The sequence below is a fragment of the Zophobas morio genome, unplaced genomic scaffold (genome assembly GCF_036711695.1).
Source record: "Zophobas morio isolate AGI-343-1 ecotype UQ-CSIRO unplaced genomic scaffold, CSIRO_AGI_Zmor_V1 ptg000022l, whole genome shotgun sequence".
NCBI classification, from domain to species: domain Eukaryota; kingdom Metazoa; phylum Arthropoda; class Insecta; order Coleoptera; family Tenebrionidae; genus Zophobas; species Zophobas morio.
In genome coordinates this window covers 9,128,087-9,154,235 of record NW_026972127.1, presented here as the reverse complement: position 1 = coordinate 9,154,235, position 26,149 = coordinate 9,128,087, and the positions used below count along the sequence as shown (strand labels likewise).

General features: G+C 32.4%; 1 protein-coding gene across 3 annotated transcripts in view; it reads left to right on the top strand.

Moving 5' to 3' along the window:
• LOC135133533 (inactive dipeptidyl peptidase 10) overlaps window positions 1–23,636 on the top strand; it is a 274,882-nt gene extending 251,246 nt beyond the window's left edge. For all 3 annotated transcript variants that reach the window (XM_064061982.1, XM_064061981.1, XM_064061980.1), the window contains 6 exons: window positions 3,779–4,008; window positions 15,012–15,186; window positions 15,243–15,529; window positions 15,617–15,966; window positions 21,401–21,606; window positions 21,657–23,636. In XM_064061982.1, coding sequence (XP_063918052.1) covers window positions 3,779–4,008; window positions 15,012–15,186; window positions 15,243–15,529; window positions 15,617–15,966; window positions 21,401–21,606; window positions 21,657–21,782 — 1,374 coding nt within the window. In that variant the 3' untranslated portion in view covers window positions 21,783–23,636. The remainder of the gene's footprint in view (window positions 1–3,778; window positions 4,009–15,011; window positions 15,187–15,242; window positions 15,530–15,616; window positions 15,967–21,400; window positions 21,607–21,656) is intronic.
• The last annotated feature ends 2,513 nt before the right edge of the window (window positions 23,637–26,149 follow it).

Here is a 26,149-nt window from a genome sequence, read left to right as displayed (position 1 = left end):
TTCAAGTTTACGAGTTTTCATTTTTAAACTTTTCTATTTTTCAATTTTTTATTTTGTTGTTTTTTCAATTTCAATTTTTTGAAGTTTTTGTTTGTCCAATTTTTCGATTTGGAAATTTTTCAATTTTATAAATTCCGCAATTTTTCGATTTAAAATTACTCGAGTTTTCCATTTTTAATTTTAAAATTGAAAAAAAGCGAAATTGAAAAAACAAAACTTTATAAAATCCGAACATAGGAAACTCGAAAAATTGTAAGAATAAAAAAAACGAGAAACCGAAATAAAAAATTCCAGATCGAAAATCAGAGAAGAAACTTTGAGGAATTGACCAAACGAAAAACGAAAAATTGCGATATAAAATCGAAATAACAATAAAAATCAAGAACTTGAAAATTTGAAAAAACGAAAAGTTAAAATTCAGAAAAATTTAGAAAAACTGTAGTACCGAAAAATTGAGAAACTACTAATTGAACAATTGAAGAAACGAAAAAGTCCAGGAATTGAAAACTGAAAAATTTAATGTTCCAAAAACGAGAAATTATGAAATCGAAATATTAAAAAATGGAAAAATTGAAAAAATTAAATGTATTGAAAACACAAAAAATATTTAAAAATCTACAAAAATTTTTCAATTTTGAATTTTCCCATTTTTCGATTTTTAGCCACTTCCATTTCTCAGTTTTTCGATTTTTCAATTTCTCAGTAATTCAATAATTCATTTTTTCGATGTTTCGATTTTCAATTTTTGGCTTTCTAAATTTTTGGATTTTTCGATTTCTCAATTTCTCGTTTATCGATTTTTTAATTTTTCGACTTAAACTTTCAATGTTTAAATTTTGGAATTTTTCGATATGTATTTCGATTTTTAAATTTTTAGCTTTTTCGACTTTCTGTTTTTTGATTTTTTACTTATTCGATTTTTCACAATTTTGTGAATCTTACATTTTTCGTTTTTTTAGTTTTTTCATTTTTCGATTTGTTGGTGTTTGATTGCTTGATTTTTAAAATTTTCAATTTTTTGAATTTTTAAACTTTAGATTTTTCACTTTTTTTTTGTTCCGATTTTTCAATCTTTCGATTTTTTGCTTTCTCTTTTTTAGATTTTTCAAATTTTGGCGTTTCTAAATCTTTGGATTTTTCGTTTTCTCAATTTCTCGAATAAACGATTTTTAATTTTCCAATTTTTCAATTTTTCGATTTCCATTTCTCAATTTCTCAGTTTTTCGATTATTCAAGTTTCCGATTTTATAAGTCTTGTTTTTTCAATTTCGATTTCCTTAATTTTTCGATTTGAAATCTTTTTTGTTTTCATTTTTAAACTTTTCTATTTTTCAATTTTTTATTTTGCAATTTTTCGTTTTAGTTTATTTTATTTATTTTTCAAATATCCTAGTTTTTTAGTGTTTAAAATTTACATTTTTTGTTTTTTCGATTTTAATTTTTTGAATTTTTCATTTCTCCAATTTTTGGATTTGGAAATTTTTCAATTTTTAAATATCGTAATTTTTCGATTTAAAATTTCTCGAGTTTTCAATTTTTTTTTTCAATTGAAAAAATCGGAATTGAAAAAACAAAACTTTATAAAATCCGAACATCGGAAACTCGAAAAATTGTAAGAATAAAGAAAATGAAAAGCCGAAACGAAAAATTCCAGATCGAAAATCGAGAAAAAAAATTAAAAAATCGACGAATTGGAAAATCAAACAACGAAGCTTTGAAGAATTGAACAAACGAAAAACGAAAAATTCCGATATAAAATGAAAATAAAAATAAAAATCAAGACCTTGAAAATTTGAAAAACCGAAAAATTAAAAATTGGGAAAATTAAAAAAAACTGTAGTACCGAAAAAATTAAAAACTACTATTGAACAATTGAAGAAACAAAAAAAGTTCCAAAAACGAGAAATTATGAAACCGAAATATTAAAAAATGGAAAAATTGAAAAACAAAAGAAAAAAAAAGTTTTCAATTTTGAATTTTCGCATTTTTCGATTTTAAGCCACTTCTCGATCTTTTGATGTCTCGATTTCGCGATTTTTCAATTTTTCAACGTTTTAGTTTTGGGATTTATGTATTTAAATTTTTCGATTTTCAATTTATGGCTTTATAAATTTTTGGATTTTTCGATTTCTCAATTTCTCGATTTTTTAATTTTTCGACTTAAATTTTCAATGTTTAAGTTTTGGGATTTTTCAATTTTGGGATTTTTCAATATGTTTTTCGATTTAGAAATTTTAGATTTTTCGACTTTCTGTTTTTTGATTTTTTACTTATTCGATTTTTCAAAATTTTGTGACTTTCTAATTCTTACATTTTTCGTTTTTTCAGTTTTTTGATTTTTCAATTTGTTGATGTTTTGATTGCTCGATTTTTAAAATTTTCAATTTTTCGAATTCTTAAATTTTAGATTTTTCACTTTTTGTTGTTTCGATTTCAATTTTTCATGTTTGACAATATTTTGATTTCTCCCTCAAAAACGAAGCATCACATATTTAAAAAAAAGACGCTAGAAGCCGCTAAGATTCTGTAAAATTCTTTTTAAATAAAGAACCCCACGGAACCTGGAGCTTTTTTAAAAATATTTTAAAAACAAAACACAAGATTTTTTTATTAAAACACACACTAGGCGGCTACATTTAAAATCATGAAAAAACTGACAGTTCACAAAAATAATTTTTATGCGCACGTTAAATCTAACTGACTAAAATTTTCTGTAAAATTCCAACAATTCGTGAGTACGTCCAATTTTACCATAAAAAAACAACTACCTTGAAAAGTGTTCATAAAAAACCTTGTATGGTTTTATTCCCTGTTCTTTTTGTAAAAAATCTAAATCTGTAAATTATACAGGGTGTTTCATACAAAAAAACACATCTTCGATGAAAATAATTGTAATTTGTAGGTAAATTATTGAACATGTCAAACATTTGTTCAACATTTTCGGATAAATAATTACCTTTCTGTATCAAATCGTTGAGACACCCTGAATATCTTTTGAAATCGACAGGTCTTACTAATATGATATTTATATTAAAAATTAAATGGAAAGAAAAATTCTGAGAGATTGAGTGTTTTCCAAGTATCAGTTCAAGGGTTTATTTCGCAAAACTATTCAGGACTTTATTAGACCGTAAATACGTATTTCACTTGTCACTGTGGTTGCCAGCAACCTCTGATCGGTTTACATCAAATAGCGCACTTTGCTTGTTTAAAATTGAATGAAATTATCGGATCAAACGATCAGGAACAATTTGTCTCATCTCAATATCTCGATATCAAATTTTCATGAAAGTTACAAGTTTGTCCGGATAAAGACGAAGCTCTCCCTTAATGGCTCCCGATTAAATCATATTTACAGAGCAACAGTTAAAATTTCGCAAATGTAGCAACCACAAACATCGATTAAATTTAATTTTGCTTTCAAACAGCTTAAACTGAACTCACAATGAAGTGACTAGAAAATCGTATCAAGGTGGTTACTCTAAAACTGCACCAGTAATAAAAATTCCGTTCAACTAACTATAGTTACTCTAAAGCCTGGAACGACCATAAGTTGCCAAATAGCGAAGACGTAGTATAAGTGACCGCTTCTCGCACGTTGTCGAGTACGCCAATGTCCGTGCACTCCTTTCAGCTTATTCTTCGGTAGTCTCGCACATCAAATAAAATGACCAACTGTCAGCAAGTCGGCAAGTCAGTTCCGCTTTGCCGACAAAGTGTTTCTCTTTTTGTCTGCAACAACAACCATCTCCAAGTTCGTATTATGTAATGTCTTCAGACTCACGCCGAGCGCGCCGCCGAACGAGCCTGGCTCGACATTCACGAGCATCCGGTGTTCGCGCAGGATGGCGACAGTTTCCTGATGCTCGCAGCAGTCCAGGAGGGGAGCAGAGAATCTTACACGCATATTAAACACGTTACTGTCACTCAACAGCACATCGCCGTTCTCAGCCACGGTCGCCACGAAGTCGACCGCATCTTAAGCTGGGACAACGTCAAACATCTCATGTAAGTCCCCTAAAACTTATTAATGGCCACATTCTTAGCCTATGAGTATCACGTTTTGTCGGGATTTGCGGGGCATTCGAAGGAGTAGACGAAAAATGCGAAGTTACACTGGCTACGTTGATAGACGGACGTCAGCAGTTAATGATAATAATTCTTTAGTCACAAGTACAGGGAACAATTTACGATAAATAAGTATGAAACAGTGTAAAAACGCAACTCCTTCCTGATTCTTAATTAAACTATGATATACTTTAAGATAGAAACAAAAAATTAAATAAATCGTTTACAGTATACTCTGTAAATATAATTTACTGCTTCAGTACCTGCTATGACTACATTTAATAGATTTTTTTCGTTGTTAACAAATTAAATTGCTCAAATACAGAAACCTACATATCTAATGATCTATAGGTGTCCCAGATAAAATCCATCTTAATAATAGATAGAGATATTGAGATTCTGTCAACAGCGTTGTTTTGACTTAGTAGGGTCTCTTACCGATTCAGTTTTCGTAATAAATGTTTCTTTTGCAATTGTCCTAGATTTCTGAGATTAAAAACCAACACTAATAATGTAATTGTGTCACATATCTGTTTCAGTAACAAAATATGGCAATTCGATCTTCATTTTAATTTAGATATTAAACAGGTCAAACGATTTTATGATGTTCGACCTTAATTGTATCTACTAGTTTTCTCATCTGAACATTTCTTTATCTAACTTGGTAGTACTGCACCGATACTATTTCCACGCATCAAACGGCAGCTTTTTTCATATTCTAGAGCGCAGAGACCAGTTCAATCAATTAAAAAAATATGGCTGAGAAATATCGTAAAAAAAGCATGTTTTCTTTTCAAGTTTTTTGAGTCATAACCATCATAGAATCGCTTGAAAATTCGCACATGGATAAAACATCACTTTTTACAGGGCGCAGAGTCATTAAATGTTTGTTAGTGGTACAATTTCTTTAAATAATAATGTGTTTATTAAAATCAAAATATACCACAAATTAATGCAAAATACGTCGAATAATTTTAACAGGAATATCAGAGGAAAATTAATGATCTATTGGTTAGCAGAGTTTTTAATAAAAACTAACAATTATTTGAAAAAAATAGGTATCAATTCGGCAGAATTTGGGCAGTTAGTTCAGTACTTTGCCGATAGGAGCGCCACTAAAATGTACGGAAGCGACTTTCCAGGTAAAACCCTTATCGCCTGCTCTACCATAAGCTGATTGTTACCGTTCTCGGCTGATTTTTCTAATTTATGGCAAGGAACTCAGTTTTATAACCAGGACCGGCAGTAGTAATCTATTGTTAAGGAAATTAACTTTTACGCAATGAGGTACTATCATAAAACCGAATTAAAACTGGGGAACTATAATATTTTTACTCCACTCAGGATCGTGAATTCAATACACATGATTACTAAAAATTCATTGTAATATTATTGTTAATATATATTTTGCTTTGTTAATTAATAAAACTAATAAACATATTTATAATAATAATAAAAAATATATAAAATACAGCTTTTGTTTAACACGTATAAGTAGTTAAGTGTATCAACTACTTATCCCAGAAAGGAGGTGTTTTAAAAAAGCGCTACGCCCAGCAACTTCTCCCTTCATTGTTTACTCGAAAAAAGTGTTCGTATATGTTTTCATTTGCGGAGAGATCATTTTCAAAATATATTTATAATAAAAATATGCAAGTCTTGGTGATGAAAAATGTACTCCTAATAAATTATTAAAGTACATAAAAAAATAGGAACAAATTTTATTTATTTAAAAAAAAACTCGCAAAGGCAGGTTCCTCTTTCTTCTTGAATCAATTATTTCGAGCAATAATGCACCAAAGTAAAATCTGCCTATAGTTTATCTGCCATTTTTTTACATATATTTCTTCGTCTTTATAATTTTTTTCTATATTTATTCCTTTGGGTGTCCATACAACAAAATAAACTTGTGAAATACCCGTAACAAGCATTTGTCCCTGGACTTGAAAGTAGTAATCATGTTTTTTTTTAGTTTCAATTCTCTGTCTGTCAATGTACAAAATTTGATTATTTTTTTTCTAACCGCTTCTTCGGGAGACAAATCTTGCGATTTTGAAGGGCATTCAATTTTGACTAATGAACTCCTATCCTCTAGAACCCTGTCTGGACTAGCAGCCAAGTAAGGAAATTGTTTTGAAATAAACAAGCCACACCGTTCAGTTTTTATATTTTTATTTATTTCAAAACACTTGACAGCTTTTTCCTCATTTTGTTGTCCATAGTATGTATGACTATTACCTCTAAATGTCCTGTACAACAGAGACTCCACAGTTTTAGCTATTGCTGTAGTCGGTCTAAGTTTGTAAATACGTCCAAAATTTAAAGCCGTAACCCTAATTTCTCTTTCTTTTGCCCAAATGTGCCTGTTGCCTAGTGTCTTTTTCAATTTGGTTTAAATTCAAAGATAATTTTCTCAAAAAAACCTCTTTGGCTGTCACAAATATTTCAACATCCATGACAGGATTTTCTAAAAAATATTTAAACCATAATCGCAGTCGGGACCAGCATACGTAAATTTTTTTACGACATATTTTTTTTACGAATACTTTGTTTAAGACGAGCTTGTTTTATAGACGAACAATATTTTTTTGTTACTAAACCAGGACCGTTTTAATCACAATATATTTACTTATCCCCTCTAAAAAATTGATGACGTCACCTCAAAATTTTGCTGAATAAATCCTATCTAAATTGTATAAAATATGATGAGTCTCTTCTTGTGATTTATCATTCCATTCATGTTTCTTGGATTTGCATATACAGGATGACCCCAAAAATTAATGAATTCTTTCTTCTTTTCGATTTTTCAGTTCCATGATTTTTCAATTTGTCGAATTTTTAAATTTTAGATTTTTTGTTCTCGATCATTCAATTTTCTGAGTTTTCAGGCTTAGATTTTTTTTGTTTCAATTCTTGGATTTTTAAAATTTTTGTTTTTTAAATTTTCCTATTTATCAACTAACTGGGATTACAATATTTTGATTTTTTGATAGTTCAATTTCTCGATTTTTTGAATTTTTAGTTTTTGATACGATTTTTTTTTTCAAAAATTTTCAGTTTTTCAATTTATTGACTTTACGATATTTCAGCTTTACGATTTTTAAATTTTTTTATTTTTCAGTTTCCAATTTTTGACGTTTCTAAATTTTTCGATTTTTCAATTTTTCGATTAACTGATTTTTTGATTTTCCCATTTCTCTATTTCTTGATTTTTCAATTCTTTCTTCAATTGTGATTTTTCAGTTTTTCGATTTCTGGATTTTTCAATGTTTCAGTTTTGGATTTTTTCACTTTTCCGATTCTTCAATTTTCTTTCCATTTTTCAGTTTTTCAAGATTTCAATTTTGAATTTTTTCACTTTTTCGATTTTTCAATTTTCCTTCCATTTTTCAGTTTTTCAGTATTTCAGTTCTGAGATTTTGCAATGTTTCGGTTCTTCAATTTTTCCATTTTTTGATGTTTCGATTTCTCGGTTTTTCAATTTTTCGATAGGTATTTTAATTTTTCAATTTTTAAGTTCTAGATTTTCCGTTAATTTTTTTGTTTTCCTTGATGTTTTGATTTCTCGATTATTCGATTTTTCAAGTTCTCGGTTTAGATTTTTTGGTTTTCCAATTCTTCGATTTTTAAATTGTTTAATTTTTAGATTGTTCAATTTCTCGATTTATAAATTTTTCAATTTATCGGTTTACCGATTTTTTTTATTTAAAATGTTTCAATTTTTCAATTATTAAGTTTTCGATTTTTCAATTTTGGTATAATTTGAAAACGGTATTAATAATACATTTAGGGGAATAAACTAATAGACGGGCTTGATAAGCCTTGTTTGCTCTACAGTGTCTAAATTGTGTTTGAATAATATAATAATTATCTCGAATATTAAAATTAATATGTCAAAAGAATACTAGAAATGATTATTCTGTGCTGAAGGTATGTTATAGGCCGCCTGTCATAAATTATCATTATTCTGCATTATCGGCTTACGATGTTTTTATGACCGACGTCCGGTAGTCGTCTATCCCAGCGCTTCAGGTAGATTTAAAGAAGAATTGCTGGTTGCGTCGAATATCATAAAATCGTTTGACCTATTTAATTGTACAAACGTCTTCTCATCTGAACATTTCTTTATCCAAGTTCATATGTTCACCAAAGCGCGCCGACACGGCTTCCGGAAAATAATAAAAAGGTAATTTTCCTTCCCTCTTAAACTCTTAGTGGCCTCGAGATAGATGCGAAAGGTGGTAAAGACACATAGCTGCGACTTTTCTGTAAAAATGTTAAATTCAATAGTTAGGTAAAAAAATGTTCAGATGAGAAGACGTTTGTACAATTTACATTTTTCACAGCTAAAACTAATGCAATAGATGTAAATATTGTTTTCACATCATTGAAATCATAATTTAATGATCCATCAAAATCCGTTAAAAATATAAACGTTGCAATATAAAAAACATAGGTTAGCAATGTACTGAATTTAACGTCCCTTCGAGTTAAAAACAACCACACGCACAGAGTTTCAATATATCCATTATCAAGATATAAGCCCACATAGTTTTACTTTGAACACCCCATATATTGATGATTTCAAAAGCAAACTTTATATCAAGTAACGAAAAAATTATTGTTCACTCTGTTCTTACTGACATAATTGTTTTCGTTATTAATGACAAATATAAATTATCCTACACATCTGCAACAATTGTATAACTTATTTACGTTGTATTCATCTTGTTTCTTACACTCTTGACTAATTTTACTTTTTTTCTGTTTTTTCATATATTGACAGTTTTCCTTTTTTTGTCTTTTGGTGCAACAGTTTTTAACAAAACTTCAAAGTCTCACCTGACCTATAGATTTTTTTGCAAACTCCTAAAATAACTAGAACACGAAAAATATTTTTTCAATCCATATTGATTTCAAACAATATGAGGATAGGATTTTAGATATCTTTGATTCATTGAAGAGTAGTCACTTTACGGTTTTTTGCCCATGTGTTGCCACTTTAGTAAAATTTTTTGTTTATTGATGCTAAAACAGTCCACATGATGAACAATTTATAGACATATTAATTTTGAACCAAAAAGGTCTATACATAAATAAACATAAGATGCATAATCGTACAGATAATAAAAATTTAAATTTAAATTTAAAAAACTAGGAAAATGTTCTGATGAAACACTCTTTTGAAATTTAAGCAGTATTTGAACTTTGTAGCTAAATCAACGATCAAACATTCGGAGTAAAAAATGTAAGAATATTTCTGATCACTCGATTTATAATATTAGAACGGTTATTCCTTAGTACAGGGTTTCTATAAATGATTATAGGGTCGCAGTAGGTCATGTAAACGTGCCGCCTCTCAAATTTAACTGTACGGAGATCCGTACTAAGTGCCCAAGGACGCATGACAAAGATCACATATAACTGGTTACCTAAACGCTTCATATGTTTTTAAAAAATAAAACTAGGAATAATTCATTACGATAAAAAAGAAACAAATTTATTGCGGTTAAACATCACAGTAAATGTTGAAACTGTTTATCATTCTGTTCAAGGCACATGTTCACTCTCTTTCTAAATTCAAAAATGTTCTGTAACATCCTTTCGTCAATACTTTGGACCCATTGTCCAATTGTTCAATTCTGCTCAAGTCGTCTCAAATCATCAACAATTTCCTCAGATGAAGTCTTCCACGAAATTTCTCTTTGTTGATACTGCCAGTTCGAACAAATCTGTTGATTACATCTCTAATGTGGGCCTTTAACGATGTTTCTTGAATTATTAAATCACCGTATTTGGCCAGATATTCTTGCTTACAAGCGGTTACAGAATATACAAACTCTTCCTTTATGAAGTCCCATTCCGATAACAAGACATAACGATGAAAGTGTCTTGTTCAACAGAATAAACCATTTTCACAGTCTTCGCTTCCCAGCACAAAAACAAAATTTTCGTACGCAACCATCAAGAGTTCTGAAAATGACTGTTTTGTTGTTTTGAGCTTGGATCAACTAGAATTACTATAATTCGCACTTGGAAAACATTAAAACAATAATAACGACGACTTTAAATGACAGGTTACATTAGACATTAATGTGACAAGTGAGAACTGTCATAATGATGCATTGATCACGGGCATAATTTCAGCGAAGCGGGATTTTTGAAATCCATGGCCAACTACGCCCTTAGAGCCATTTATAAAAGCCCTGTATAACTTAAACTTAAGTTTTGGCCAAATTTTTAAAAATTGTTTCTTCAGACAAATGTTTATTTCCTTTACATTATCTGTCCTGTATATTTTAGTAGGGAATTCGACAGTAATAAATTGTCTTTTACCACATACTAATATTTGGCTTTGATTTAAAGAAGCAGACAGCTTCGGTCAGTATGAAAATAAAAATTCTATGTTCAGTAACACATTCGCCTTAAAAAAAAGTAAATAAGAATCAGTCCGCTAGAAATATTGGGTTAATTAAACAGTTCTCATATAAATAATTTTTACTTAATTTAAATTAAGCAATTAGTAAAATGAAAACTAGCCATAGATACTAAGAAAAAAATGTAAGAGCAACGCGGTACTCGCTAGAATTGATAGAGAAAAGATCTCAAGGTTGGAACTTGAGAAATTATTAATTACTTTCGACAGTTTTATTTTTTTTTACATTTTTTATTTAATCAATTCTAATGTTACGTGTTTCATGACTGATATAAAATTAGTGAAAGCCAATTGACCCTTGAGGCAGAATCCGCACAATTAGGGCAATTCCATCAAGACCATTAGGTTTATCAATCCCTATATTTGATTTGTAAATAGATACAACAATAAACCCCTACAGCAGCACTTTCATACATACAGGGTGTTATTGAAAGGTACGTACAACAAAATTGACAGTTCTTCGCGAAGTCTAAGAAGTCTAAAAAACTTATTTTGTATTATCAAAATGATAAGGGGAAGATTAACCCTTATCCAACCTTTTTAGATGCTACTGAAGGATAAATAGGTAAAATTAATTTATTTTAGTAAATACTAGCAACTGTAACAATAAAACTTTTGTCAAGACTAAATGTTGCTATAGAAACGAGAGATGATCTTTTTATCAGAGGCGTACAACAAATTTGGACATAAATTTTAATCATTTTTATCTCTAAAGGGAGAACACTGTTACCTGAGCTTTTTTTAACTTTTAGCACCCATACTTCGAGACCAATTGCCTATTTTAGTTTGTACGTACCTTTCAATAACAGGCTGTATATTGTCGATATTGAATGAATAAAGAAAATATTTTGCAACGAAAATAGTTTGTTTTAATTTTAAATTGAAATATGATTTCGAGTAGAATCAATAAAATAATTGCAAAAGAAATTCTATGGACAAATTTTAAAAAGTATGGTAAAACTTACTGTAACAGATAAAATAACGTTTAAGTTTTACTGAATCTGGAGAATTGGCCAACTATTTACTTAATTGCCCATTCAATTATTTTACCGCCCAAATAATAATTGCAGCGCTTAAGTAAGGTCTATAATGCCAGTGCAGGAATAAATAAATACCCAATGTTTTTTTATACTGCTAGATAAATTTTACTACCACAATCAATTCATTACAGCAAAAAGTATAATACACCTCAATGTATGCCAAACTCACTTGACATACACCAAATTTTAATTAGGGGAAAATATTGAAAAATTGAGTTTTCGAAAAAGTTACCCAAAAATTCACAAAAGATTCTGAGATATACAGTGAACTCACTTGACATACAACTTGTAAAACTTTTATTACATAAGCGGCTTAGTCAAACTGGCTATTGTAAGCATTATGGACCCGAACCGCAAGGATTATTACTGTCTATTGTTGCCATAATGGAGCTGTAAAGTTTTACTGGGTATATGCGAACTGAGTTAAGTTATACAATAGCCACTTTGACTTATAAGGGTTCTTTGGCTTAAGCCGCTTAAATCATAAAAGTTTTACAAGGTGTATGTCAAATGAGTTTAGTATAATAACACGGAAGGTAGTTAAAAAAACTCCTTAAATAATTAAGTAGTTCCCCTAATGTTATACCTAATAATGACCTCATTTGACCTGATCTGATTTGACCTGAGTACACCCGGCCAATAAAATACCAATAATTTCGGTATATTTTCAATAGTAAGATCCCGAGACCGAGAAAACTTGGCGATAATTTTTCATCAATCTCCCGAGTAAGCGCAGCGACGAGAGAAACTGGAAAAATTATCGCCAAGTTTTGGTAGACTATTTCTTGAAGAAAATTTCATTTTTTGGCCTTATGCTAATTTTTAATAAATAATATTGTAAACAGTCATAATTAAAAACCAAAATCGCTCTATCCGTATTTCGTCGTCATCACAACAAACTAAACAAGTCAGCAAAAATTATAAATTCAACAAAATAGTGTAATTTCATTGGTCCATGCGGGGAAATGTTCGCTTGATACTATGCTACATTGGTTGATGCAGGGGACTTATCGATCGATAGGTTTTTGACTAAAAAAATGTTCACGTAAGTCTCACAAAATTGGGACATCAAATCTTTCTGTTCATACATTTAAGGTTTTTTCATTATTATTTTATTACAGCCTTGGATCTTGGATCATCTGATTTGATCTCACCTGACCTGACCTGATTTAACCTGACTTGGTTTGGTAACAAAATTTAAAATACCAAATTTTTGTTACATACATTTTATGTGTTTTTTACTTTATTATCAGACCTGACTCGACCTGAGCTGACTTGACCTGGCCTAACCTGACTTGATCTGGCGAATAAAACTTGAGATACCAAGTTTTTCCGTACAGACATTTTAGGTTTTTTCATTTTATTACCAGATCTGACTTAACTTGAGCTGACCTGACCTGAGCTGATCTAACCTGACTTAGCCTAGCCATTAAAACTTGGGACACCAAGATTTTCTGTACATAATTTTAGTCTTTTTTCATTGTTACTTTATTACACCTTTAACTGACCTAGCCTGAGTTGGCCTGAGCAACAAAATTGAGACACCAAGTTTTTCTGTTCCTACAGTTTAGGTTTTTTCCTTATTATTTTATTACAGCCTTGGATTTTATCTGACCTGATTTGACGTGAATTGGCCCGCTTACAAAATTGAGACACCAAATCTCTCTGTTCATACCTATAAGGTTTTTTATTATTATTTTATTACAACCATGGATCATCTGCCTTGACCTGACTTAACCTGATATGGCTTAGCCTGACCTGACCTGACCTGATTTAACCTGACTTGGTTAGGTGAACAAAACTTGAAACACCAAGTTTTTCGTACATATATTTTAGGTGTTTTTTACTTTATTACCAGACCTGACCCGATCTGAGCTGACCTGACTTGGCCTAACCTGACTTGGCTTGGTGAACAAAACTTGAGACACCAAGTTTTTCCGTACAGACATTTTAGATTTTTTTTAATTTATTACCAGACCTGACCTGACCTGACCTGATTTGAGGTGACCCGACCTGACCTAATCTGACTTGCCCTGGCCAAAAAAAACTTGGTATACCAACACATTTTAGGATTTTTTTGTCATTGTTGTCTCATTATAGCGATGAATTTTAAGCCACTTTTTTGGCGATGTATTTATTATTTTAATAAAATTAGACAATCAACACGAAATTATACAATAATGTGGGCATTTAACAACAATAAAAACAAGAAGTGGACGACGTTACCTTCCACTATATTGTTGCTAGATTTAATCAATCTTGAGTACAAGAACTAAAAAATTCTTTTCAAAAAGTTTTAAGTTCACTTTTACAAACAATTTTTGTCATGTTGAAAATCGACTACTGGAAAAATTACTTAAATTTTTTAAATTTTTTGAAGTATTCAAATATTATATTATAATTTTTCTTACTTGATTTTAAAAAATGTATGATCTAAGGTAGCAATTAACTTCGTTTTTAGTCTTATTTTAAATCACAGAATTTTTACCAGATAAGATGTCACCAATGTTCATTTAGACTTGTATTGATATTAAACTTAAGCGAACTACATTTAATGACCAAAGTACGACAAAAGCAGTGGCGTGTTTATTGGTTTTATGTTGTAACAAAAAATGTTTACAGATATTTCAAACTGATAATAAGCTAACTTCTTGATGAGAGTTTTACAGTTTACAGTTGATCGTAATTACGCAAGACAATAGAAAATTCTGCATTATAAATAATAATCAGTTCCCAGTTTTGATAAAGTTCAATTTGTAAAAATTACGTAGTACGTCGAACCAATTCATTGAAAACATTTTATTAAAAAGCCAAAAGAATCAACGGGAATTCCTCTAACCGCTGCTGCTAAAATCACTTTTCTCGAACTGTTCAACGATCAAATGAACACTAGCGTCATACTACACGCTGGGGGTTTGTTTAAAACCGATAGCTGTTGTAAACACCACCAAGTGGGCATTTCGTAAACAAGTACGTTGTATAGAAATTCGAGTACGCTTTACGCTGTTGCGTCGTTATTGGTAATGTGGTTTAATCTCGCGTTCGAATTTCTATTTGCCGCTATTCGCCCATCTCATCAACACGCTGTGAATTTTGGTGGATGCGCCGGGTCGCCTGCAAATAGTTGATAACTATTATTTGGCAACGGATCACAAAAAGCTTGTGTTTCTGAGTTATATCAAAAACTATTCGTCATAAATGAATTTACTTTTGTGTTTGAAACTCGTGCGTTTATAAATTGCACTCATAATCAAGCTAAAAATTGTCCACCAATTGGGCAACAGCTACGATGTATAGAAATCCGAGTAGATACATTTAGCGCTGTTGCGTCGTCGAACGATAACAGATTGTCAAAGTAGTTTAATCCCGTGTTCAAATTTCTCTCTGATATAATCATCGCGTTATGAATTTTGGTGGATGCGCCGGGTCGCCTGCAAATATTGTAGTAAGTTTGATTGTCTCCGCAGATATTATTTGGCAACCGAGGAGCACAAGGCGGGTCAAAGGCATCTGTACGTCGTACGTGATCCGTCTACAGAAGACCCCCGTCGCTTAGAGTCTAGCTGCATAACGTGCGAGATAGGGAAGTTCCTCTGGAGTAGCCGTTATCTTTATGGCAACTGTACGCACTTCAACGCTTTGGTGAGTGTGCTTTCGGCCGAGCTGGCAGTTTTTATTGAAAGCGTCGCACGTTCCAGATAAGCCCTCGTTCAGAATCGTCGAATTCGTCATTTTACGTTCTTCAGTGCGAAGGACCCGGTCTTCCATTAGCAGGCATGCATAATGCGACAACGCACAAACTGTTGAAGATTCTGTACGACACGAGGCCGCAGAAAATGCATATGCTCGAGAAGCTGGCGTTGCCTAAGCAAAAGTCTTTCGAGGTGCCTTTGCCCCATGGTAATAGGGCTCAAGTTCAACTTCTTCTGCCTCCGAGTTGGAGGGAAGAGCTGCGAGATGCTGCCTATCCTGTCCTCGTTGAAGTGTAAGTATTGGGTGTGGGTAAAGCTTTTAGTATGTGGCAGCATTCCCAGTTTAGTGTAGCCGACTCTTAAATGTGTTCTTTTTTCAGTAATGGCAGACCGGGCAGCAAAGCAGTAACGGAAAAATTTAGGATAGATTGGGGTACATACATGTCAAGCCATTGCGACGTCGTTTACGTGAGACTTGACGTGAGAGGAGCCAGTGGACAATACGATCGTGCTTTATATCGTCAGTTGGGCGGTGTTGAAGTGCAAGATCAGGTCGCAGTGCTGGAATTCCTCCTAAATACCTATAAATATCTGGACAAAACTCGAGTGGGGATTTGGGGTTGGGGGTACGGTGGCTACGTCACGTCGATGGTGCTCGGACTGGGCAATCAACAAAAAGTGTATAAATGTGGGATAGCGGTCAGTCCGATTTCTGACTGGTTGTATTATAGTAAGTAGACCATCCATTTGGAATTTATAGTTGATCCTTTTTTATTGCATGGCCGGTTCTTTCCGTAATGAGTATTTAGCAGGATAGGGGAAATTTTATGGGATTGGACGACTATGTCGAGTTAGTGGAGATTGTTGAAGATTGAAAAGTATTATTAAAGTGGCAACGTGGATAGCTAAAATGATTTTGTTTGGTCTGCTTTCTTTATAAGAAAAGTTGATGATGTGACAGCAGTAGATAGCACGAACTAGCGTTCTCAGCAGGTCATATAAAGCTCACTTTTCTGAGCTGTGATGGGTCGAAGTGAGACATAATTCACTCCAAAGACGTTTTTAATTATTCTGTAACGAAAATTGTAATAAGTTTTAAGTTATGCAACGGCAAAGTTAGACATCCAACTAAGATATATTGATCCGAGACTAAAACTCGATTGCACACTGAGCATTTTGGGTGCAGTTTCAACACTGAATTACTGAAGGAAAGTGATAATTGTTATGGCCAATGCTCTGTCTCACTTTTTCATCACTTTCGGAAATTTTATTCACGTAAAACCCACTCAGATGTCCTCACAGGAAACACGACAATTTTAAACTACAACGGCCTTTCAAAGCCAGTAAGATAACATTAGCAGTCTGTCAGTAGTGTAAATTTACACCACGAATTCTGTGTAAAATGCTACATTTGTCTAACACAAAAGCCCAATTTAATACAAAACTGTTGCTAAGTTTCCTATCTGCATAGTTATTCTAGTCAAAAAGACATGGAGAATACAAATGAGAAACTAGGAGGGGAGGCGTTCGAGGTTGTAATCGATTCACAATCTTGTTGTAATTATTGCAGTTTTACATTCAGTAGGTAGAGATCTATTTAAAGCGACTGATTAAAAAATACAGAATCGTAAAAACGTTGACAAGTTTAAACGAGGCGGTGATAATTTCACTAATTTATTTGAGGTTCACGTTAGTGTTTTCAGCGCATTTTCAGATTGTAATATCTCCATTATTAGCAGACTTATTGTTATGAAACTTTAAACATAACCTGTCCACAATTTTATTTATACTGAGTGTCTGGAAAATGGCGGATTAACTCTTCAGTACGTTCTGTACGATGGTTTCGGTTGTCTCAAAAAATAATATTTAATAAAACAAACTGTAATTTTTCATTAATAAATAAACCAAAGAAAAACATTTAATAAGACCTTTATAAACTATAAACAAAAACAAAACCAACAAAAGAAAAATCCATTAAAGTATAACCAGAGAAGATGTTCAAAATTCCTGCCTTGTACTTGTAAGTAAGCCGTAATGTTTTTTTGATAATTTTTTGTAAAAGTTAGTCATACTTGCTAAGATAAAACTGATTTTGGCAATGACATACCCTCTAAGAAAAGAGAGGGGGGGCTAGTAGCTACCAAGATAAGACTGGTTTTGGCAGATGAGATATCCTCTATGTAAGATGAGGGCGGGTGGGCGGGGCTACTATCTGCCAAGATAAGACTGATTTTCGCAAATCAGATATCCTCTAAGAAAAGTGAGGGCGGGCGGGTTGGGTTAGTACCTGGTAAGATAAAACTGATTTTGGTAAATGACATACCCTTTAAGAAAAGAGAGGGTGGGTGGGCGGGGCTAGTATCTGCTAAGATAAGACTGATTTTGGCAATTAACGTATCCTCTAAGAAGTTTAATTAAATTACTATAAGAAAAGGCACTAGAGGCTCCAAAGCACTTTCAAATTCTTTCCAAACAGTAGAACCTCAAGATTATTTTAAATTTTTCAAAAAAAAACGGGGTCCCAAAATTAACTCAAAAACAGGTTAAGTCAGATTTTTCCAAAAGTAGAACACCAAAGTCTCCCAAAATTGTTTTAAATAATTTACAAAACAATCTGGGTGCTCCCAAAATAATACACCATAGGTACCTAAAAGTCTCCCGAATTAAAAAAAACACTGCGGCACTCGACTTTTTCAAATTCATAAAAAATAAAACACTAATAAGTCAAAAGACTTTTTCAAGTTCTTCCAGCAACAAAACACCAAATTCTTTTAAAGTTGTTCGACAATAAAACACACGGGACCTTAACTGCGAACATTTTAAACGTAGGGTTTTGAAAACTTTGTCAAGTTTTGATACGTCAAACATTTTTAACTCGACCAAAATGTGAGAAGGAATTTTTTACTATTTTTCCCAGACTCACCAGTTGGTTGTGAAGAGCATAAAATGAGTTAATCCGCTGAAAATAGAAAAAAATGTCGAGTTGCAGTAATTTGATATTTTCTGAAAAAAATATTGAAAAGCATTAAAAAAAAAGATTTCGAGAAAACACATTAAATTTTTTAACGCTTAAAAATTAAAGTGAAAATTATACAAAAACTATAATTATCGTAATGTGTCCAAAATTCTGAAAATAAGGTTTTAACCATTTACACAGTATAATGGTAAAGGCATGGTTACATACTTATTTATGCCTGTCCCATCACCGGCAGTAGTAATCTGTTATTAAAGGAGTTAACTTTTACGCAATGGGTACTATCATAAAATCGAATTAGAACTGGGGAACTATATCTGAGAGTATAGGGTTAGGGACGCCCAAATGGTAAACAATGATTTTCTATTTATTAGAAATCGCCAATAAATTTATTATGGTAATGATAATTTACAGCCCTAACATCCTCTACTATTTCTTGCCTGAAACGAACAAAGGTGCCATGAATCAAGCGTGCATGAACAGATTTCAGGTTATAATGGTCGACGATATCCGATTCGCAAAATCCTTGATCAGGGCAAGTAACACAAAAGCTGTATGCTGCTACTCATCTTGGATTAATGTCTGAAGAAGCTATTGACCAATAAAAAATTACATTCTGGAAAAGAAAAAAATATTGTATATCAGATTTTTTTAACTTTTGTTAAGGTGTACTTACGCAAGGATACCTTTCTGTCCCTACGCTATTCTTTAGAAACATACCTTATGTCATAATCGGTACAGTTTCACAACATCTTACCGAAATTAAAAAAAAACTACTATATACCACTTTTTTTTCTAAATTGCTAAATTTATGTTTATTGTAATCGAGTCCGTCGGCCGACTTTCTACTTTTACGTTTTCTCAACTTTTCATGACATATAGGGTACGAAGAAATAGGTCTCCGGTTTCCGTCTGTCTATCTGTCTCTCTCTGTGTCTGTCTGTCTGTCTGTCTGTCTATCTGTCTATCGTCTGTCCGAATTCTTATTTTAAGAATAATATTATCATGTTATTGTTCAAAGTAGAATCTTCTGAAAACATAATAAAAATAAAATTCAATATTTGGCTCCTATTCGGAAAATAGACTCAGTATATGAAAAAAAAAATTACTTGGTCAGAATTCGAAAATCTGGGAAGGAAATCTTAACGGATTTTACCGGTACCTTTACTAGCGACTGCTCTTAATCAGGTGACTAAAAAAATATTGATATTGATGACTTTAATTAACTACTAACATAAAGTTATAAAATTTCCTTAGAGATCAGTGACAACTATGTGTTTATAACATTATTATTATTATATTCTTACTGATGTTAATGGTTTTCCACTGGAGTTTTCTTTTTTAAGTATTTCATTACAAGAAAATGATTTATTCTTTTCAATTCTCCATTTTTCTGCTAAAACAGTAGCTTCAGATGTCAACACTGCCAACAAATGTTTAACCTTGAAATGTCGTCAAGTTGCTCCACCATCTGCCGAATTTTCTAAAACTATCGTATGTTTAAACTATAGATTCATTTGTGGCGGCACAATAACACGTCGGTAAGCAGAGAAAAATAAGTGGGCTCGTGGTCCAGTGGTTAAGATACTTGCCCAGAAAGCATAGAGACATGGGTTCGACTTCCACCGAGGCACAACATTTTTCTCTGCTTAGCTACACATTTACAAAAATGCGTCGTATTTTTTTTAGTCCTTACTTTTAACAAATAAAACTCTTTGATAAGCCAAACTTCTTTAATTTTTATTTTAATTTTTACACTGATTAATAAAACTTCAAAAATTGACCTTGAACTGTGATCGTTAACATAATAGAATCTTACATTGTGTGTATTTTTTTACCCAAAGGTTGGAAAAGTGACCCTAAATTTAAACACACGAGAAAAAAAAGAGAAATCTGAATCAAAATAATTGGCAAATTTAATTTATATTATGACAATCGAGAAATCAGCAAACCTACTGCAGAGGTTTGTCACCCTTCCTTGAAGATTTACGCTATTGACAAGTGTAACGCATACAGCACATCTCTATACCCAAAAAACCTGCCGCATATTATACTCTCTACCCGGTATTGGAAAAATAACCAGCCCCATGAAGTCAATTTCATAACATTTGTTAGAGCAAGTGATAGGAAAGACAAATCGTCAGCTTTGACTAGAAATAGTGTGTTCCGTTTTCACCACGTAATCTTGCGTTTTTTCGATTAAAAATAAAAGAATCTTTCTGGAATTTATGATGAATAATAGGAACGAGTATTAAAACTGCAAATATTTGTAGCTTCAAGAATTTGTAGCCTGAAAACATGACATAAAACACTGATCTAGAGTTATTTAGACAGAAATTCCTTCGCCCCCGAAGTTAAACATTCAAACAAATTCGATGTCTTAGGAAAAAAATGTTAAGGGGGATGTGATTCGAACCCTCGCGGGCACAATTCAAGCCCAACGTCTTAACCACTCCACTTACTTCCTGCTTGAATACCCAAATTTCGACTAGTGAAATAGTGTCAAATTTTAAATAAACATTTTTGTAAAGCAATAGTCATAAAAATCAAGTTGGATTCATAAACCACAAGTACAGTTGAAACAGTGGTATGTTATTTTATAAAATTTGGATAGTATTTTCTGCCCAAATTTTGAAGTAATGTCATCAAATTCTTGGTAGGGACGATTAGATGAACTTTAGTTAGCGTTTTATTATCCATACGATATTTCTAATATACATCTAAAATTTGACAACAAACGATGACCTATTCTTCCGTACTCTTGGGTCTTGAAATGCAAAAAAAAACATGACAGTAGCCGTCCACCAGATCTATTACATTACTGCCTTAGATTACGTTTATGTCAAAATGAGTTGTCACAAAAAAATTGAAATAAACACATTCTCGTTTCATTAATTTTCAAAAATTGAAATATTTCTGAAATATCAACTAGATAAAAGTTTAAATAATACGGAGTTATCACTTAATTTAATACGAACAGGGAGAATTAATTTAAAAAAATCACCCAATAAATATTTTTGACAAATTAAGTATAATAATTTTCAAATACAACTTTTTGATATTCATAGAAAGCTTTGAAATGAGTCGTCCAAGACAAAATTGAGGTGATGTGAGCAATCCTTCAAGGATTTTTTAAATTATTTTTGAAAGAAAAGATGCACTCGTTTATCATTCGATGATTCCCTTTCAGACTCAGCCTTCACGGAGAAGATCCTCGGCCTTCCAACCGAGAATTACAAGGGTTACGTGAAAGCAGATGCGACGCAGCGAGCGCGCAACATCCCCCAGAACTCCTTTTTCCTCCTGCACGGTTTGGCAGACCTCACGGCACCTTATCAACACGGGATTGCCTTGGCACGTGCCATGACGGAAGCGGGCGTTCTGTTCCGATATCAGGTGGGTAATTTAGGCCCATCAAAGCCCCACTAATGCCCCTTTCCTCACAGAGCTACGCCGACGAAGGTCACGAACTTCAAAACGTACTGGAACACGTGTACAGCTCGATGCAAAGCTTCTTCGAAGAGTGCCTTAGTCTAGATTTAGACGAGAAAGACAAAGATAAAGATACCTGAAGATTGGTTTCCCCCTCGCTTCGTTACCACCACGTGATGGCCTTCGAATTGCTGTACCCCCACGGCCAGCAGCAGACATTCCACGTGCTGTCAAAAAGGATCCGAGAACCGATTCCGATTCCGGCTGGTCAATTCAATCAAATCAAGCTGTTTATATCATAGCAAGACTTAGTGATGTTGTCAGTGTAGAGACGATGGACGAATTAGTGATTCTTTTTCTGAGGTTTCTTGTTAAACGGTTGGACTGATATCATGTTTTATAAAATTAGATCCAAGTTGTGACTTTTCTTCTTCTTACACAGTACTACTTTTAAATATGGCAACGTGTTACTGTGAAAAGTAATTAATGTCATTCGTTTCAAATACAACTTACACTGTTATATCAAACACTTTTTTTAACGAAAATACAAATACAAGTATTAACGACTACCTAGTATTGTAATTTAGAACATAATTTTAAATACCGTTAGTATTGACATTCTTCCATAGAAGTAGATCTACTACTGTACATAGCTTCAATTGATTAGAATAAGACTGATTTTATAAAATACTTAAGAAAAGTTGCTTCAGGCTTTCTAACAGTTAGTTGTTTGATAAGACGATTTGTATACATATAAGGTTCGGGCACTGTATCTAGCACAAAAATATATTTCCTACAATCAACATCTCGCAGCAAAAATTTTGTACCTAAGTACCTTGTAACAAATGACTCTTATCAGATAAATTTTAATATAGTACGCAGGCCTTAAGTGACGAGTATACGAAGTGCCTAAACAACTACTCACTCGAAAGTTGTTCGTCTGTTTTCATTTTGAGATATTAGAACCCTAGAATGAACCACTGTAGTTTGTGCACTTAGTATACTCATCTTTTTCAAAATACGAACTAAACAAAATGAAATTATAAGTATAGGAAATAATGAATTTATCGACCCAAAAATTACCAAAAAATTATTAGAAACAAATATTAACATCTACGTCAGTCTGAGTGAAAAAACAGTTGTCTACTGGAAGATCCAAACAAATCAAAGCACTGGTTACTACCGCACTTTTAGTTTTCGAAATCAGTTCAGAACGTAATCTACGTACCACAGGACAATCTCACAACACACAATAAATCAAAAAAAGAATTAGAATTACACCTGATTGGTTCTGCAATTAGATGACATTAAATACTTTCCACTATTCATTAAAAATGTACTTTCCACTTTACATTTCTATGTGTTTCTTATCTTTCTAGTTTCTTCCTGTTTTCCTCCTTCACTTAGTAAAATAGTACAGTGATGATGTCAATTATTAAAATGTTTTTAAATTTTCGAAATATGACGAACATGAATCAAAAAATAAAACGACTTAAAAATGGAGCTTCGATATTTAAAAGTAATCAATAAAATGGTTGTGAAACATAAAATAAACTTTCCATTTAAACAAAATATACTATATAGTGTAAATTTGGCTTAGATTTATCAGTAGAAGCTGTGTTTGTGTCACAGCGAAGACAATCTTTAAAAGCAGAACGTTTTGTTGTTAATTCTCATTTTTAATGTATATCTAAAGCTGTCTACTTTTTACAATAATGCCGTTTTTTACAGTTTTGACGAAAATGTAACTGGGTAAAATATCTCGTATTTTATTTACTTACTTAATTCTATTTCACGTACGAGTAAAACTGTTGGCCTACTTCTCAGAGAACTTATATCATTTAATATCAATTTTTCTCGATGTGTTATTTTTATAGCAATACTAATAATTTGTTGCAAATGTTGCCTAATAATTGTTGTACACATCAGTGTTTGTAAATTAAAATAATGTGCAGAACACCAATTAAATTATTAATTTTTATTAGACAGCAATGTTAGATAATGGAATGTTAAATGTTTCGTTTTTGTATTATATTAAAAACAAAATGATGCAAACAATGTTTACAATAAATCGTTATTAAGTACACAGTACTTTATTGTGGCCCTTACAAATATTGCAAAAAAATTTCAAAAAAAAATTTGACAAGAGTGAATCAATCTACAGATGACAGCAAAGGAATTTTTGTCCATGCTGTAAACTAAATGACGTTTGTCGTTAATGAATTCATCTATGGTTGCTGAAGTCAAAATGACGGCAACTCTCACCGTTTTGTCAAAACATAAACGTATAAAAATTTAAGTTACCTTAAAATGCTGCGCACTGCTGTGAGTCCCCATATTTTTTCAAACTCAAGTTTTGATTGCATTTTTTAGGGTAATCGACAACTGAGTCGCTTTAAAAGAAGACACCGAAAAACCGATTTTTCAAACAATCTCCAAAAAAATTACCCCAGAACTCGGGGAAAGTTTACAGCTTTGAAAGCCAAGTCGTCTGACGATTCAGTGATTTATGTTGGAACGTGCCATAAAGCGGTTTCAGTCGTTGATCTTACAAACAGCGACACAGATTTGTGTCAAAGTAGTACAAAAAAGAATCGAAAAAGCAAGAAAAATCTAGCAGAAAAAAGAACCACCAAGCAAAACAATATTGTCCTAACTCAACCTATAAATCACGAAGAACATGCTTTAGTGGTGTATGAGGCATCACCGTCTTGTCTACGAAACTGTGTCGCTATTGTCGATTACAGTCCGGAGACTAATAACCCCACGATCAGTATTTTGCAGTCCCAGTGTGAGTATTTTCCAGAGGGGTCGTCACCAGAGGAAGTTAAGTTTTGAAAAATTATAATTTACTATTATATTTGTGTAACGATATTCAAAGAATAAATTATGCAGTTTCTATACAAAAGTTCCATACTATTTAAGGTCGATTTACAAACTTGCCGTTGACGTTGCTGTTGCCGTTGGAAGATAAATATGAAGCAAACGTATGCGTCGTTTACATCATCTGTTGACGTTGCTGTTGGAAGTTGGCACGCTCTTGGGATGACGTTCGAGATGATCAAATTTTACTTTTCGCCGTTACGTTGCCGTTGACGTTGGTTTTTCAACCAATTAAGTTGAGGTGGTGTACAGGGCTGCCAACTTGAGGGAAATCCCCTGAAATAAGAGGGACATTTTTCTGGTTGACATCACTAATTCCACGAAAATCAAATTTTGATAGAGATAATGAGGTCCACTAATATTAAGCCATTTAATCACCTATTCACCGAAACCCTCATGTTTTAAATGGTGCCATCATTTTTTACACTGTAGCTTTCTGTCAGTACCTCTACATTGTTAAAGATAGTTCTCGACGTTTAAATCAACAAGATTTATTGCTATTCATCTCAAAGGCAGATTAGGTATTATAACTACAAGGGCTTACATTTTGCCCTTTTCTTCTTAATATGTGTAGTCTTCTTTTCACAACAAGAGAGGTAAAACGTGCTTAAAATGGTACGTTTATGTAGGAAAGTATCGATTTTGCAATTAAGCGCCGCCCCTCGGTCTGACAACGAATCACATTTGAGCTTGGGATGGATATGGGTGGAGCTTGATTTTTGGCTTGTTTTATTTCTTAATATACATAGTATTCTTTGAACAACACGATTTCAAAAACATGTTTTTTATTTCTTATAGAGAAATAAGGATTTTCCAATTCAGCTCCGCCCCATTAGCTCACGACGAATAAAAAAACCATCACACTTGAGATAGGGCGGATGGGCGAGTCTTACATTTTGTTTGCTTTTTTTAATGTGTTATCATCTGTTCACAATAAGAAACTTAAGACATCTTTAAAATGGTAAATTTGTATAGGGAAATATCGATTTTGCAATTAATCTCTGCCCCTCGGCTTACGATGAATAAAAAAATCATCAGAATCGAGATAGGGCGGGTAGGTGGGGGTTATATTTCGTCTTTTTTTTTTCTTAATATACATAGTCACCTTTTCACAACAAGAAACTTAGAGAATGGTTAAAATGGTACATTTTTGCAGGGAAATATGGATTTTGCAATTATGGGGCGGAACCTAATTGTAAAATCGATATTTCCTTATATAAATGTCCCATTTTAAAGATGTTTTAAGTTTCATCTTGTGAAAAGAAATCTACATATATTAAAATAAAAAGACAAAATGTAAGCCCGCCCACCCGCCCTATCTCTATTGTGATGATTTTTTTATTCGCTGTGAAGCAAGTGAAATTAAAAACATGTGTTTAAGTATCGTGTTGTTCAAAGAATACTATCTCTATTAACAAAAAGGCAAAATACCCCTTCGCAAATGTGGTGTTTTTTTTTATTCTTAAAAACTGAAAAGACGTTTAAAATGGTAAATGTTTGAGAGGAAATACGGATTTTGCAATTAGGCTCCGCCTCTAGGTCTGCCAACGAATGAAAACATCATTACTATTTAGATTAGGGCAGGTATGGGTGGGGCTTAACCTTTGGCTTTAATTTTTCTTAG